The following is a 16,905-nucleotide window of genomic DNA, read 5'->3' as shown; positions in this document are numbered from 1 at the left end:
TTCTGTCTTTTGTCAGTATATCCATTTATTTTCATTTTGCATTCCATCCAGACCTCTGCCACAAGATGCATTTTCCCTCATGCCTGGGCATCATTGTAAATAAGAATATGTTCCTAACTGAGTTGATTGGTTGCAATGGTTAACTATAAATACAAAAATAAATATAGTCATGGCACGTGTGGTTGTCAGAAATCTTCTAAAAGGCAGCAGAAGCCAACAAGACACGCTAGACGATACCGAGTGACAAAAACAAAAATGAGAATGATCAGGGTGTTGTGTAACTGATACTTGTTTATGGGTTTTATTACAGATGATAAATCAGAGGCCTACTGGCCAGGAGTATGTGAGGAAGTTAGACCTGATTATGCCATAGGTGATAAGTTGTTCCATGAAATCACGCTTTATTTGAGTTGTTTGAAATAAACACGGCAGCTGCTCGCCTTAACCTTCCGGAGTGTGGATGAACAGATTTCTGTCAGACGCTGTGCTGGAAGTCTTTTCAGGGTCAATGCTGATAGTTCTGCATCACACTGCACTGCACTGGCTTGGGTTTCATCTTCACACAACCCTTTATAGTGCAGTTTCAGAAACTAGGGGAATTTTGTAACCAGGCCGACTCGGTATAGCTTGGCTCAGATGTGTTAAAACAGTTTGCCTGTTCCTCTTCAGCTATGTTTCGCGTTCGGGCAGCTGTGTGTTCATTCATCTGTTTTCCAAGTTCGCCAAACAACAGAGGCGACTCACCCACTCCGGGAGTGCCAGTCTCCCATTCAACATGGCTACAGTAAGCCCGTGCCTCGCAGCCACAGATACCGTACATGTAGCTGACACTCTTATTCGGAGCAACATGTAGTAACTACAGCACGCTAAGGTTTGTTTTAGTTGGCGGGGGAGGACCGAGATTAGGATTTAGGATTGTAAGATACCAATTAAACATGTCCTTAACCAGCAGCTTCTCCGGGGCCCGTAAAATAAAACCTGAATACACATGTACGGTAGGAGGTAAACCTATATTTAAAATGAATAGAACGTGAAGCTGGGTAGGTAACTAGATTCAGCTCCGGGCCTGTTGTTGTCAGGACGGATGGTCGGGGGGGGGGGGTGTCATTATAATAACTTTCAAATGTCATCTCTACACTGCAAGATGAGCACCCCCCCCCCAAAAAAAAATGTTTTATTTGAAAATAAAATGACGGTGGGGTCTGTTCTTGCCAACCCCGAACACACAGAATACAAATAGAGCAGCCCATTACATTTGTTTGCCATTCGTTTTAACCTTGAACAGGTTTAATTATAGTTGCTGCTCTGAAGGCGGGAAGTGTTTTTCTAGCCTTGAGCAGCCCTATTATATCCTCATGTTGGATGTTCCGCAAACAAAGGACAAAATACATATTAAATGGCAGTGAATCACACAATCTCCTGTAATACAATAATAACAACCTGGCAATCTGTTGCTTTTCTTAGAAAACATATTGAACATTGCAAAGCTCTGTACCTATTAAGGAAATGAACAGGGTCCCCTTGAACTCTGACCTTGCCATCATATACTGCCCTTAATGGGGCTTCTGATGGCATCGTGCAGTTAGACCTGATCAAATGAATTTGGGGGTTGCCATGACAAAAAGAGGGCCAGATTGAACATTTAAACAGAACATCAGGGATAACATTTCAACTCTTATGATCAGTGTCACGGGATCTCTAGTGACCACAGAGAATGAGCACTGAAACATGGCACTCTACAGTGGTTGCTATGCTGGGTGCTATACAGTGATGTGTAGGTTGCTCTGTTGGGTGCTATACAGTGATGTGTAGGATGCTCTGTTGGGTGCTATACAGTGATGTGTAGGTTGCTCTGTTGGGTGCTATACAGTGATGTGTAGGTTGCTATGCTGGGTGCTATACAGTGATGTGTAGGTTGCTATGTTGGGTGCTATACAGTGATGTGTAGGTTGCTATGTTGGGTGCTATACAGTGATGTGTAGGTTGCTATGTTGGGTGCTATACAGTGATGTGTAGGTTGCTCTGTTGGGTGCTATACAGTGATGTGTAGGTTGCTCTGTTGGGTGCTATACAGTGATGTGTAGGTTGCTATGCTGGGTGCTATACAGTGATGTGTAGGTTGCTATGCTGGGTGCTATACAGTGATGTGTAGGTTGCTATGTTGGGTGCTATACAGTGATGTGTAGGTTGCTATGTTGGGTGCTATACAGTGATGTGTAGGTTGCTATGTTGGGTGCTATACAGTGATGTGTAGGTTGCTATGTTGGGTGCTATACAGTGATGTGTAGGTTGCTATGTTGGGTGCTATACAGTGATGTGTAGGTTGCTCTGTAGGGTGCTATACAGTGATGTGTAGGTTGCTCTGTTGGGTGCTATACAGTGATGTGTAGGTTGCTATGCTGGGTGCTATACAGTGATGTGTAGGTTGCTCTGTTGGGTGCTATGCAGTGATGTGTAGGTTGCTCTGTTGGGTGCTATACAGTGATGTGTAGGTTGCTATGCTGGGTGCTATACAGTGATGTGTAGGTTGCTATGTTGGGTGCTATTCAGTGCTATGTGGCTAGCCTCTGTGGTACATACACTTACACCTACCTAGATTGTTTATATGAACATACCTGGTCACGGTAGACTTCCGTGTGATAACAAAACAGAACCCAGCCTTAGAAGGCAGTGAGTCTCATTTGGGTATCACTGTTTTGCATGACTCCTTGTAAACGACCAGGGGAGGAAAACCCAAAAGCCTCCTTGGCCTTCCAGTGAACACTGTTTTCAGCTGGCAGTGTTCTAATGTTTCCTGCTGTGTTAGTACACTTCAAACACACACACACAAAGACACACCTCTGATTGTTTTTGTCCATGCCACAAAGACCCAATACAATAGGCCTGCTAATCCGCGAAACACTGTGACACACAACGCGGTGCATTCAGGCATGGAAGAATGTTTCCCCCTTCTAAGACAAGACAATGAAGGATTTGTCAAGGTAAAATTCAGGTTTTGCAAAGCTGCTTTGATTAGCACATTATTAAAGGAACAGTTCACCTGAACACATTTCTGACTATTTTGTTGCCTAAAAAAATCCACTGTTAATTCAATCTTCCACAATTTTATAGATGTCATTATTCACTCGTCATTGTAAGGTATGTTTCAAGTCATCGTCTTTGCTTTATTTGTAACAGACATCCTTGGGAAAGATAGAGGAGTCAGTTGAAAGAACATCGGGCTGAATTCGAACCCGTTGCTCAGCTGTACTTGTGCAACAGTCCAAGCTACACCATATGTTTTAAGACCAAATATCTTTCAGACGACGCCTCAGTCAATCAGCTAGCCATTGAAGTTCTAGATGTTTCACTCTCACACAGACCTGGTTTCATAATTAAAATGTGTGATGAGGTACGTTTGATTTCTCCACAGTGCTGAAGTTCTGTAAGGCAGGTACCACTTCGACAGCTGGTAGATGTTCCACATAACTCGGGCATCTTCCACAGATAAAACGTGCGCTCCACACATCCCTCATCTTCCAGATGATGGCACCAGGGAACAGTGTGTCACGCCGTCACACTGGAGCAACATCAGCCGGCGTTGCTCTGGCAACACCAGCGACACAGCCCGTAATGTTTGTCGGCATCACTGGGCTGCGTCCAGACGGAATAAACGTTGAATTATTCAGAGGAGATCGGGAGCTGGATCCGGGGTGCATTCATTCCGCCACTTCTGATACAAACGGTACGAACGGTACACGGTGCCAACTGGAACAAGAGTTTCCGCTGGTCAAATTCTTGCTAGCACCTCGGCTCCTTTTCAACCCCTCTGCCCACTTGCACTGTGCAGGAAATGGGAAGGTCGCTAACTTAACGCGCAACGCCTGAGCACAGTTCCAACATCCTGTTTCCTGGGAGGAGCTGAAGTTAAAGATGACTCGCTGAAGACCGTCCACAGGACTAAGATTGAGGCAGCAAGAGACACTGAGAAATCCATGAGTTGTTGTTTTTTTTGGCCCAATTCAAACAAAGGGCCAAATAATGTTTTCCCTGTATTTTGGAAAACATTAACACTAACCCTGGTTGGCACAAAGTCATGGAAAAACCGCCGACACTAATCCCGGTCGCCATGGTGACCTAGTTTACAGCTCACTCATTGTTTTGACACATCAACCCACAAAGGCCAAGGTGCGTGGAATAGTTTGGCGGCTCTGAATTGATATGACCGGATTGTCACTCATTGACAGAATCACTGACTGTATTCTGACGCCGAACCTTACGGCCCGTGTTAGGGCAAAATGGTCACACGCCAAACCAAAAGCCGAAACTGGGCAAGGCTCCCTAGTTGCCCTGTGACAAGTTGTGATCAGCCCTGTTATAACAGCGGCTCCTCGTGGCATTGCTACTGTATGGTGTAGCTAATTGCTCCAAGGCTGGAATTCCTTAGGACCCAACATAGCAATGATTACCCAGCGACCTTGGGATAAAGATCTGCAGTGTGCTGTAATTAGGGTCAGATCGGATTGAGCCCTTAACACAGTCCCTGATCAGACACAAGCAAAAAAGTAGAAGGAGTTGTGTGGCACTTGTGGCAGAGATATTATTAGCGTCATATCTGATGTTCTTTTTTTTACTAAGGAGTTGACCACCCTGATTTGGTTGAGATGAGTTCAGTTACACTACAATGCTATTCACTACAAAAGGATGCAAACTCTTTGCCTGTATGTGAGAGCATTCTCGTCACCTTACATATACAAGGCTTAGCTAGAGTTAACAGAAACTTGGGATAATATATAAACACACACACATATAACATCTATACTGGCACATGGAAAACAACAACCTCCTGCCTCATAAACATTCCGTAGATAATTTAGTTCTTATCATCTGGGGAAAAACACATTCAAATTACTGTAAGGGACCAAAAGCTCTCATACTGGGCAGCTACTCTCACGACACATACAGTTCAGTTCCAAAGTCCTGATATTCAAACAGTGCAATTTCAGATTTCCTTGACTTCTAATTCTCCATTTCACCGCTGCGATTCTTCCCGGTGTCCTTTCCCTGGGCGTTCAGCCGTAGATCAGCGCCCGTGCTCGTGAAGTGTCCGCGACCAGGAGTGCCGATTTAGAATCAGGTCTTCGCTGTCCATGGAATATTATCGATTGTGATCTACAAGGACGAACTGATCGAGGGCCATGTCAGTCTTCCTCCTCCGCTCCAGTGCCGTTCATGACCATGCCCGACTCCCAGCGCTGCAGCAGGGGAGTCTTCAGCCTGGGAGTGTGAGGACTCTGGAGGCCCTGGAGAAAGGAGAGAGGAAATTAAGGACTGTGTGCGCGCGTGTGTGTGTGTGTGTGTGTGTGTGTGTGTCAGAGAAATACGTGAGAAGGGTCGTTAGAATCAGGTGGTCGGCGAAGTGTAGCTCTTGAATCAATTCGTCGTTAGCACCGAGGTAAACTGTTGCTAATACGCCCGTGATCCATTTCTCCATGGAGATTAGGAGACAGTGGGGCTGCTGTCTGTGTGTCAGACTGGTTCAGGAATAATCGGCGATTTACGAAGCTGCAGTCAGCAGTCAAGTTGATACTGGTCGGGTAGCCACTTCGGCTTGGGGGGAGACGACATGAAACATGAGAGGGGGAACACGTCTCTGTCATCGTATCTCCCGCTCGCTCCCCTCGCAATCTCTCCTCCCCTTTTTATCTCTGTTCCTGGTGGTTATCTCAGCTGATAAGGATAAGCTCCTTACGAGGATGTGGGGTTATTAACTCCGTCGGCTGAGAAATCCAAAACCCTTTTCCCAGCCATGGAACCGGTGGAAAATCTACGCTCGATATGCTGATATGGAACGAGTTTGAGTCCGATGAGGAGATAGGACTGTTTTATATGTACATGAGGATGGGATAGACATGTTGGTGGGTGATGGCCGGCCATGTGACAAAGAAGAGAGGGAAACTCTCTTATTTAGAGGCCTACGGGCCAAAGGTCACGACACATTTCTACATACATAGTGGGTATGTGACTCATGTACCTCAGACTGGCCGTCCAAACTATCATCCGTCTGGGGTGGAGGCCACAAGCCCAGCTTCCCAAGAGACTGTCGACCTGGAGAGACACAGGGAGAATGAGATGGAAATGAGAGTGAAAGAGAGAGAGGGAGACATAAAGGCAGAGGGACAGAGAGAGGGGGAATGGAGACAGAGATGGAGAAAAACAGAAGTGGGAAACATGAAGAAACTGAAACCCGGAGGGAATTATACTTGCATAATGATCTATTATCCCTGTATAACAGTATTATGACCCAGCATTTCTTAGGTACTGAGTCACTCCGATGTCTTCTGTTCTAAGTGCACACCCTTCCTGGGTGTCCTTTGTCACCACACAGAATAGAAACCAGATGACCCAGCCCTCTCGTTTGTCAGTCTGATTCACTGTCTGTCTGGCAGCTACTGTGGGCTCTAATACACTTCCATTGATAAGATACAAAACACCACCATATAACCTGTTAACTAACCTGTTAGGTAAATGTGAGGATATATTTATCTTACCGTTACCAGTGTACTCAGGATGTATAACACCTCGGTGTGTCAGGTTGTTGTGAAACTGACACAAATAGCTTTTTCTGTGACACACACATGAAAAACTCATTTTACTTTCATGTAGAGGACACATTTCTGATGGAAGACATTGGTGTTTAGGAAATGTGTGCTCTGGACAATTCTTTCAGATATACCCTGAAGGAAGAAATGCATGTAATACATGTTGGATAAGTATTAAGGTTAGGGCTAAAGTAGGGGTTACGTTGAGGATTTAAAATAAGTTCTAATGTTCTCACGGTCTAATGTTCTTGAAATTTCAAGCTTAGCCCTTTTCCTGATTGAAAGGCAAGTTGAGTCAAACTGTCACATACATGTTTTTCCAGCACCTGAATCTGTTTTAAAATGTCATGCTGTGCTCATTTGTCATATCTACTGAAAACACATACACTGGACTCTGTATATATATTTTACATCTACAGAACTGACAACACATACACTGGACTCTGTTAATATATCACATCTACAGTACTGACAACACACACACTATCCTTGTTAGTACAACCCCATTTCCAAAGAAGTTGGGACGCTACGTAAAATGCAAATGCAAGCAGAATGCAATGATGTGCAAATCATTCATCGCTACATATTGTTTTGGGGAAAATACATTTTGAATTTGAAGCTAGCAATGCGTTTAAAGTTGGGACAGGGGCATGTTTACCACTGTGTTGCATCACCTCTTCATTTAACAACACTCTGTAAGCGGTCAGGAACTGAGAAGACCAGTTGCTGTAGTTTTGAAAGTGAAATGTTTCCCATTCTTTCTTGATATAGGATTTCAGCTGCTCAACAATTCGGGGTCTCCTTGGTTATATATTTAGTTTCATAATGCGCCAAATATTTTCAATGGGTGACATGACTGGACTGCAGGCAGGCCAGTTTAGCACCTGGACACCAGAGCCATGCTGTCGTAATACATGCAGGATGTGGTTTGACATTGTCTTGCTGAAATAAATAAGGCCTTCCCTGAAAAAGATGTAATCTGGATGGCAGCATATGTTGCTCCAAAACCTTTATATATTATTCAGCATTAATGGTGCCTTCACAGATGTGCAAGTCACCCATGCCATGTGCACTAATGCACCCTCATACCATCACAGATGCTGGCTTATGAACTGTGTGCTGATGAGCCAGATGGTCCCTCTCCTCTTCAGTCTGGAGGACGTGGTGTCCATGATTCCCAAAAAGATGTCAGACCACAGGACAGTTTTCCACCTTGCCTCAGTCCACCTTAAATGAGTTTGGGCCCAGAGAAGGTGGCATCGGTTCTGGATCTTGTTTATGTATGGTTTCTTCTTTGCATGGTAGAGTTTTAACTTGCATTTGTGGATGCAGTGACATACTGTGTTCACAGACAATGGTTTTCTGAAGTGTTCCTGACCCCATGCAGTGATTTCCACTACAGACTCCTGTCTGTTTTTAAAACATTGCCGTCTGGGGGCCTAAAGATCACGGCCATCCAGTATTGGTTTTCGGTCTTGTCCTTTGCATAGAGAAATTCCTCTGGATTCTCTGAATCTTTTAATTATATTATGTACTGTAAATGATGAGATCCTCAAAGTCTTTGTAATTTTACTTTGAGAAACGCTATTCTTGAGCTGTGGCACTATTTGCCTGCACAGTCTTTCACCGAGTGGTGTATCCCTCCCCATCTTAACTTCTGAAAGACTCATCCTCTCTGGGATGATCTTTTTATACCCAATCATGTTATTGACCTGTTGCCAATTAACGTAATTACTTGTGAGATGTTCCACCAGGTTTATTTTTTTCCAAGTCTTTTGTGGCCCCTGTACCAGCTTTTCTGAAATGTGTTGCTGGCATCAAATTCAAACTGGCCATATATTTTTCAAGAAACAACAACATTTCTCCATTTCACCATTTGATGTTGTCTTTATACTATTTTTTTTATTGAATATAAGGTGTAAATTATATCATTGCATTCTGTTTTTCTTTACATTTTACAGTGTCCCAACTTTTTTGGAAACAGGGTTGTATGTCACATCAATTGACAACACAAACTATACCCTGTTAGTATATCACATCTACTGACAACCCACACTAGATCTGATCTGCCTTCATTAACCCAGATGACTGATAATTATACTCATTATTATGATGACAGCTTTGTTTGAAAGGCCTTTTTTATATTGGCCACGACTTAGCCTAATTCACTCTCTGAAATGTCTATGCCTATAAGCATTTCTGTTTAAGTACATATTAATTCATGTTACACATCCCTTTCAGTCTACAAAACCATACAAACGTTGTCTAGCACACAATTAAACTGTTTATAGAACTAATGGAAAAAGGTTTTCCATAACACACTTTATTGCCAAAACTGAATGCTCAAGATGTAAGTCAGTGATTCTGACTGACTCTTGCTTTTTTATTTTATTTTATTTTTATCTGTTTTTGCTCATTTCTGATACAGCAGTTAATTCTTCAAAAGATCCAGCTTCAGTTCAGTCACACTTCAGTTACATTGACTGCTACATTATTCACCCTCTTGGCAAAACATGTCCGCCTCCCGAATGGCATCCCATTCCCGGTATGACGCACTACATTAGACAGGTACTGTGCAGTGCGCTCAGTAGGGAATAGGGTCTCGTTTGGGGCACAGGCGACGTCTTGGATCTCTGGAGCCCAAAATATTGACGCCGACAGTGAGGGTGTTGTAATAGATGTAAGGCTCACTGACCCAACGGGAAATGAAACACATGAAATAACATCCTTTGCTCAACTATTACATTGTCTTTTCATCATCTTTCCTGACAAACCGCGCACTCACGCACGCACGTACACGCACAGCCAGACAGGCGTACACAGACACACGTGCGCCCAGGGCACAATGGCAGACACCACTGACCTGTCTGTGTTGCTGAGGCTCTTCGTGAGTGAGGGGTCACTGGTAGGTCCGCGGAGGCCAATCCATTGTTCTGCGACAGAGGTGGAGAAGGATAACGGGCGGCATCCTGCCCTTCTCCGCTGGTCGGACCCCCACCGCCCCCTACCCCCCCCACTGCCCCCTACCCCCCCACCTCCTCCTACCCCCCCACCTCCACCACCATACAAGCTACTCCGTTGCCTCCGAAGCTCCATTTCCCTCTCCCTCGCCTCTCGGATATCCTGCTCCACCTTGTCCTGAGATGCGGACGACGAGCGCAGCTTGAAGAAAGGATTCTCCTTCGGCGCATCCTCCTCGTCCTCTTCCCCCGTCTTCGCTCCGTCGTCATCCCTCCAAGACCCCTTCCTCTCCTCTACGCCGCGGGAGCCTCTGAGCAGTTTGATGGGGGGGTGCTGGTGGGCCGGGGCAGGGAGAACCAGGTGACTGTGGCTCTCCAGGATGATGATCTGACCCCCGGTGCTCTCTGAGAGAGTAGGGCCCCTGGGGACTGGGGTCCCCGGAGTGGTGTAGGGGAAGCCTTTGGGTGTCCCAGAGGGGCTCTGGCTCATCACAGCGAGGCTGTGCCTTCTCTCCCCATAAGAGCCTCTGATATCGGACACGGACGAAGTGTCATCCCTCTGGATGTCCCGGACGGAGAGGTCGCTCGCCGAAGCCCAGGAGGGGGCACTGCCATACTGGGACAACGTCAAGGACACATCCTCGGGATCCTGGAAAACTTCGAACAGCTTCTTCCTCTCCTTGAGCTGGCGCACCGTGCCCTTGTAATAAGATCCTCTGACTTTACCGAGCTGGACCAGGACCTCCTCTCTCTGCGTCTCCACGTTAATCTCCCTCTGCATTATCTTCCCTGCAAACTGACGCTCCTTTCTGACCTGGCTCCTGTCCGACCTGGAGGGCAGAGTCTGAGTCAAGACGGATGTCTTCAGAGGGACGTCCACGTACTCATGGGTGGGCGGTTTGACGTGGAGGCCCCGGGACTTTCTCAGGGACTGTTCTCGCTCCAGGGCCCGACGGATCTCCTTCTCAATCGGGGTTTCGTTGGCCGGGGGGGGGGTTGGCGTTGTGAGGCTGTCAGGCGTGGTGGCGCGGAATTCCCCGGTGCTGCCGGGGGAGAAGTCGGCAGACACGCCACTGTCACTCTGGTTGTCATCAAACATGTCCCCTCCCAACTCCATTCCAGAGGTTTTGTGGTGACCGCCTTGGGATTTCACACCAGGGGTTGCCTTCTTTGCCTTGGTCTGTTCCTCTGGTGCTCTTTTAAAACCCTTCACGCCCTGTTCTTTCTTTCTCCCTGCCTCGCCAGCTGCACCTCCGAGTCGGCTCGCTCTCTGCTCTCTCTCTCCACCTGTTTGCCTGTTTTCACCCCCCGCCTGCTCCTCTACAACACAGCCAGAGCCTGGGAGTCCTCCCTCAACCTGATTGGCTGGCTCCTTGGTGACTGTCGTCAGGGATCGAGTGGGAGTTGCTCCCTTGAACACCTGTTGTGCTCTAACTTCCTGTTTTCTTGGCTGCCGTGCGGTAGCAGTGGCCCTCTGTAACAGCTCCCCCTGCAGTTCATTTGATGTAACTACAGCCTGGGCCAGGTCTTCTAGGTGGCCGGGCGAGGAGCTCCGGGAGGTGTTTTTGGGTTGCTCCGACTGAGGCAGAGGGGGCTTGCTGCTGGTACTGTCCAGCCTAACCCACTGCCTCCGTGCTGAGTTGATATCCAAAGGCTTGGAGTCCACACTCTGGTTATTTTCGCCTCCACTGGCAAAAGATGGTTGAATGTCCTCCTGGGAAGTAGTGGGGATTATGTAATCTAAACTGTCTATTTTGAGTGGAGAGTGGTTCGTAGGCCTGGCTACAGTGCCATGGTTGGGATTTTTGGCTATTGTTTTCACCCAGTGGCTGTCATCCAGGAGAGGCTTTGGCTTCAACTGCTTACTCCCCAGGTTATCAGATGTTGCCGGGTCGTACCCTACACGGTGAGAGACCTCCGTCTGACCGTCATCACTACGGCCAACGCTTTCCTCTTCTTTATATGCAGATGCTGGCTTGAGCTCCATCTCCAGATCGCCCCCTGGTGCCATTGGCAGGTCAGTGCAGGCATGGGGCAGTGGAAGAATAGCAGGATATCTCACTTTTTCACGTGGATCGTCGTCTTCTATCATTTCAAGTTCCCGTTCCATTACAACATCACCCGTCTGGATTTTCCTTATAAACACCCGACTCACTCCAGATCGAGCCACTTGTTCGATTTTAGGAACCACTTCTGCCATTTCGCTTGTTGTGTCTGTGATGTCCACACTTGAGAAAGTCAATTGAAGACCAGGTTTTGAGTCTCCAGGAGCTATGGGGCCATGTTTGAGCAGAGCCGGGGGAGGGGGGCGAGGTTCTCGGCCCTGGGTGGTGTTCAACTCACCCTCTGTCCAAAACTCACCAGCCCACTCATCTAGCGAGTTGGCTGAACACCGCCGCTTGGCCACCAGCTCCACCGTTGCCATGGTGAGACTGAGACGAGTCTGGATTGGCAGGCTTTGTTAACGGGGAGTGGTGCTTCGCCCTGGAACAGTTGGTACGGTCAGCCTGTCAGTCTGGGAGACAGAGGACAAAGGAACGATTTGCAGAGCTGAACAAAAACAAATATGACATGCCTGGCAACCCATTTTCACATCCATGTTATGAAATGCATTTATCCACTGGATAAGGTTAAAAAAATAGACCGTTTTGTTACTCCTACTACTCCTCATAATATCCCAACACCCCGAAAGAGTATTCTCCTACTCCTTGAGACACAGACATTTCTGTCCGTTAAAATCAAAGGAAAACCTAAACTGTAAAACATTTTTACAAATGTAAATGAATTGTGGTTTTAAAAACCTGGACTTGCAGAATGGTTTTGCCACTTCATTGTGTTAGGATTTGGCAATAGCATAAGACCCACAGACCCAGGGCTGTGTTATGCTACGTTCTGTTGAGTGGGTCAATATTTAATGAGCATAAGCACCTTCAATCGCCTCAGAGAGAGTGAGACAGATCAAGGCACACTCTCCCTCGCTGTTTCACTCACACGCACTCACGAAAATACACACACACACTCTCTCCCTACTCCAAAACACTCAGTTTTTACTCTATCACTCAGGTCTTTCCACAGCACTACCGTGTCCAGCTTTCTCTCCACATCTCTACTGCAATCGCTCATTCGCTTCGACACACACTTTCTCTCTAGCCATCTCATTCACCCCGTTTAAACCCACAGTGAGAGCCCCCCTCCCCCCAACCCTCCCTCTCTCTGCCTGGTTGTTTAAGAGGCCGTTTTTCAGCACCAGCCAGAAGCCTCATCCATTCCCCCCAAGTCATCCCCTTCCTGTTGAACCATTCGAGGTGATTCACGGCGGGCCTGGGTTTTAAACGCACACAATAATCCCGGAGTTCTGGCGCACGCCGCGGCGAGCAATCACCGGAGGAATGCGAGAGCAGACGCGGGTTTTGATCGGGCGGGTGGACGGCGGGCCCGGTCCGGCCCGGCACATTAAATTCATATCACAACACCCATTAGACAGCACAGTGCGCTGGCAAGTCGGCGATTACATTCATACGAGAGCGAACCCAGGACAGTGGACCAGCCAGGGTCCTCCCTTAACAACGGGGGACGAACGGGATTGACACAAAGCACTTAGAACGCGGCCGGATTGGATGCAGACTAACCCGGGGCCCTGTTCATTGGTGGCAACGCTCGGCGGACAGAGACGTGCTGTTCGGATCGGACGGGGGCTTCGCACGTAGCCGATGTACTGTCACATAAGGACGCCCACACTAGCTATTCGATTTCTATCTGCGTAGCAGATCGCATACGTCCCACTATTCCCCAAAGTATATGAACATTGTGAACGTGACCCAATGACCTTACTGACCTTCGCGGTGGAGGCGGTGTGAGAAAGCACGCAAGAACACTATGGACTCCATCTGGGGAAAGATTCACGGGCACCGTGTATTCCCTCGGGTTAATGTGGCATACGACCAACCGCAACGCTCTGTGAATTATCACTTCACCGTCCATCCCCAGCTCAAACCCCGCTACCTCTTGAACGACGGTTCAGTCCCAGACAAATATTACCTGTCAATACGTACCAGGTTGCACCTCGTTTCCTGCCGACTGGACCGATTCTGACCAGGGTCTACACAGGGCTCAGAGTCCGGCTCTGAAGTGGTTGGCTAGGTGGGGAACAGGGTGTCATTAGGGCGTTAGCGGAGCTTAGATCCCAGTAGTTGTGCGGTCCGTTTCAAATTTATGTCATTTGTTACTGTGTGGGTGTTCCTTTACTTGAGAAATCCTTTGGCGATGACACTGGGCGGGCACACACACACACACACACACACACACACACACACGTTTTGCCACAGCAGGGGGAGAGTAAACATTTAGCTGTGGCAAGAAAGCTCATACATAAATACACAGCAAGCTATCTTCAGTTCGCAGGCTTTTGCATGGTCTGAGAAAGTGTCACGCTTTAATAGAGAATACATAAGACCGGGGGGGGGGGGTGGGTCATATGATTGAGACATCCCTTTTTTGTTACGTAAACACACAAACTGTTTAGGATAAATCTTTACACAACAACTTGGTTATAACCACCATTAGACTGGTGAACTGTAGAGCGCTGTGTATTTTGTAAGGATCTCTAAGGGGCTTTCTCAGGATGTTTCTGCGTGTCCTAGAGGAAAATAGGGAGTTGGGAAAGATGTGGATTAATGGGATGTAATAGGATTATCTCTCCTCATTAGCAACAATGAGGTTAAACTTTATCAAAGGAGCTTTAAGAAATTGTAATCATCATTAAAAATGCTAAGATTTCCCAGAGGGTACAGCAAATTCCTCCCAAATTCACTTCAAGTTGTCTTTAATTACATTCCTTTGGACATCTAAGGCCATCTTAAACACGTTGACTATAAAATAAGTGTTAAATAAATGAATATAAACCAACAGAATAAATCAGGGTTTCTCCGTAACCACGTTTTCTTCTAATCTGACAAACATGACCTCCTCCACACCAGGACGGACTGTAAACATGCCTCGGCCACACACACGGAAAACACGGTAACCCCACCCAGACTGCACGCATGACTACGGCACCTACCTGTCCCTCCGATGTCCAGTGTAATCAAACAGGTCCGACGGACTGTAAAGGACCGTGGTATGAAGCAGACTTTCTATTTCAGAGCAATATGGTACGACAACCCAAGCACCCAATAGTTGTGAAAGTAGGTTACTGTAAGAACCCCGCCTCCCACTCCCCCCCCCCACTACACGCCCCCATCGACGGACAGTCTTTCACTCACAAATGATGAATTTGCTCACTGTTCCGTCTAGAGTGAACAGACAATTAACGGCATGAGAGTGTTTAGGCTTCAGCGAATGAGGTCAGTCAAGGTGACCGAAAATGGATCAAATCATGAGAAAGAAAAAGACACTTTTGGCGGGTAGAGTCTGTAGTTCCGAGTTGTCCTCCTAGCACGCCTGATGGATCCCATTGTCACTGTGAATAAGCTGAAGCACTTGAAACAACCATTAACTCAATAAATGTCATTCAATCTGCCAGTGAAGCCAAGACAGAAATAATGCCATAACTCCTGAATGTTTTATTTAACAGAACAAGGAGGAAGAGTAGAAGCCGCATTACAAAACGGTCTCAAACTTCTCCACTACCCGTTGAACGGACAGCTTTCCCAGGGTCCATTAACAATGGTTACGGACGCCCCAGGCACTCCATTTCTCACGTTAACTCTTTCTCCTCTTCCTCTACCTTCCTCATCTTCCTGCACTCTCCTCAGCAGGTACAGGTCCATGGTCCTTTGTTGTAGGCCACACCTGGCATTTAAAAGGAGATATGGAATAAGACCCCCTTGAAAATTAGATGCTACATCTCAAGACACTATCCTGGCAATGTTAGTTTTCTAGGACTTCTTTAATATGACCAAACTGGATTCAAACCACAAGGGCATGATGGGTATTGTAGTCAATCACGCTGCTCCCCTCAAGTCTGGCACCGGAAAGAATGTCAGTCTGGGAACGAGGCTGTCCTGCTATGGCACAACGTTCTGTCTTTGCAACAGAAAAACATGTAAAATTGCAATGGTATGTGAATTTGTGTTTTGTACTTCCTGTAAAAGGGATTGGTGCTACTTCCTGAATCTGAATAACTGCCTTACTATGGGAATCGTTTTCTGCAGAACAATAGCATATCAATCTCTCTGATAGTCCTTTACAACTGGTCTGTTTACAGCACTGGTGTGGCAGAAGCCTTTGTGCAAAAGAAAATAACAAACAGAGCAAAATAAGATGAAAATGTAAGCATCTTGTTTGGGAGCTCTGGTCAAAGGTAGCAAACAATAGGGGCTCCCAATTCATAGTGCCAAGCTGTCCACCACAGCCTAGGTTTGAGACCTCACTGCTGCCAAATGTACATCTGTGAGTTCCACAGTGAAGATCTTTTATTTTTTTTAAAGCGCTTCAGCTGAAATGTGAATCATAGCGTTCGCTATTCCAAGTTGGTGTTTATGGAGTGACTGCATGATTTCTGCGAGTCAACTAAGAAAAGTACTTATCTTTTGATTTCAGCGAAACAAAACAGTGTGGGGTGTGGCTCCAGACCGATTGGTATATCATGACGTTTGATCGTGTTAACAAACACTTGCCGAATGCGTCAAGTCCAGCCCAAGCTAGTCACACATTGCCAGGAAAGTTAACCAGCCAACAGCCTACAACACTCAATGCAATATTCCCTCCCTCAACAAGCTAGCTAATTAAGCTGTGCTGAAAGCTCAGCTGTCCCACAACATTACCACATAGTGAATGGTGCTACGGCGCACATGCGAGCGAGGCTGTGGAAGGAGATAATAAGTGGGTAGTCTAAGCCAATCAAGCTGTTTCTTATTGGCTAATGAAGGCCAAGCTTGACAAGACTGTCAACTCCTCCCTTCAGATGAAGATGGAGCACCTCTTCAAGGTCTCTCTCTCTCACACGGATTTCAATGGAAGAGTTGAACCACTACGGATTAAAAATTAAACTATAAATAATCAATTTTCACGATCATTCCTCTTCCTTGAGCTGGAGCAACATGACACGTTTTCACCTTCCAGTGTTGACAAAGCAATGAATGGTAAGACAGGACTTCCAATAACATTTCACAAATCTCTTTAATCATTAAACCACCATTCCTTGTTTCAGAACTACAGTATCTTGTTAAAAAAAACATGCATTATATACAGTCACACTCCCTACTCCCAATTGAATTCCTCTTGGCTGAATATATACTGTACAAGCACAAAGCACTCATAAGAGCTGTGTATATTCTATATATTTTTTCAATCTATGGAAAATACACTGATAAAATACAATACATTGAATTCATATTTATATTTTAAAAAATCCCTTTAAAAGT

At 46.3% G+C, this 16,905-nt stretch overlaps 1 protein-coding gene across 1 annotated transcript; it reads right to left on the bottom strand.

Annotated features, from left to right (window-relative positions):
- Nucleotides 1–273: 273 nt before the first annotated feature.
- si:ch211-207j7.2 lies at nucleotides 274–14,711 on the bottom strand. Its single transcript, XM_034294490.1, has 5 exons — nucleotides 14,601–14,711; nucleotides 9,635–12,056; nucleotides 9,445–9,597; nucleotides 6,014–6,087; nucleotides 274–5,282 (listed from the first exon to the last, which is right to left on the bottom strand). Exons 2-5 carry the CDS (start codon nucleotides 11,964–11,966, stop codon nucleotides 5,181–5,183), a joined length of 2,661 nt encoding a protein of 886 aa, XP_034150381.1. The 5' UTR covers nucleotides 11,967–12,056; nucleotides 14,601–14,711; the 3' UTR covers nucleotides 274–5,180.
- Between the last annotated feature and the right edge of the window lie 2,194 nt (nucleotides 14,712–16,905).

The sequence above is a fragment of the Esox lucius genome, chromosome 9 (genome assembly GCF_011004845.1).
Source record: "Esox lucius isolate fEsoLuc1 chromosome 9, fEsoLuc1.pri, whole genome shotgun sequence".
Lineage (NCBI taxonomy): Eukaryota > Metazoa > Chordata > Actinopteri > Esociformes > Esocidae > Esox > Esox lucius.
The sequence above is the reverse complement of the archived record's forward strand: the minus strand, read 5'-3'. Positions and strand labels throughout refer to the sequence as shown.

What these genes read in the sequence shown, in the direction of transcription:
- si:ch211-207j7.2 (XM_034294490.1), bottom strand. Translation starts at nt 11,966, where the DNA reads ATGGCAACGGTGGAGCTGGTGGCCAAGCGGCGGTGTTCAGCCAACTCG. An exon ending in TAGCTTGTATGGTGGTGGAG is followed by an intron (nt 9,598 to 9,634) that starts GTGGGGGGGTAG and finishes GGTAGGGGGCAG; the next exon opens with TGGGGGGGGTAGGGGGCGGT. An exon ending in GTTTGGACGGCCAGTCTGAG is followed by an intron (nt 5,283 to 6,013) that starts GTACATGAGTCA and finishes TCCTTTCTCCAG; the next exon opens with GGCCTCCAGAGTCCTCACAC.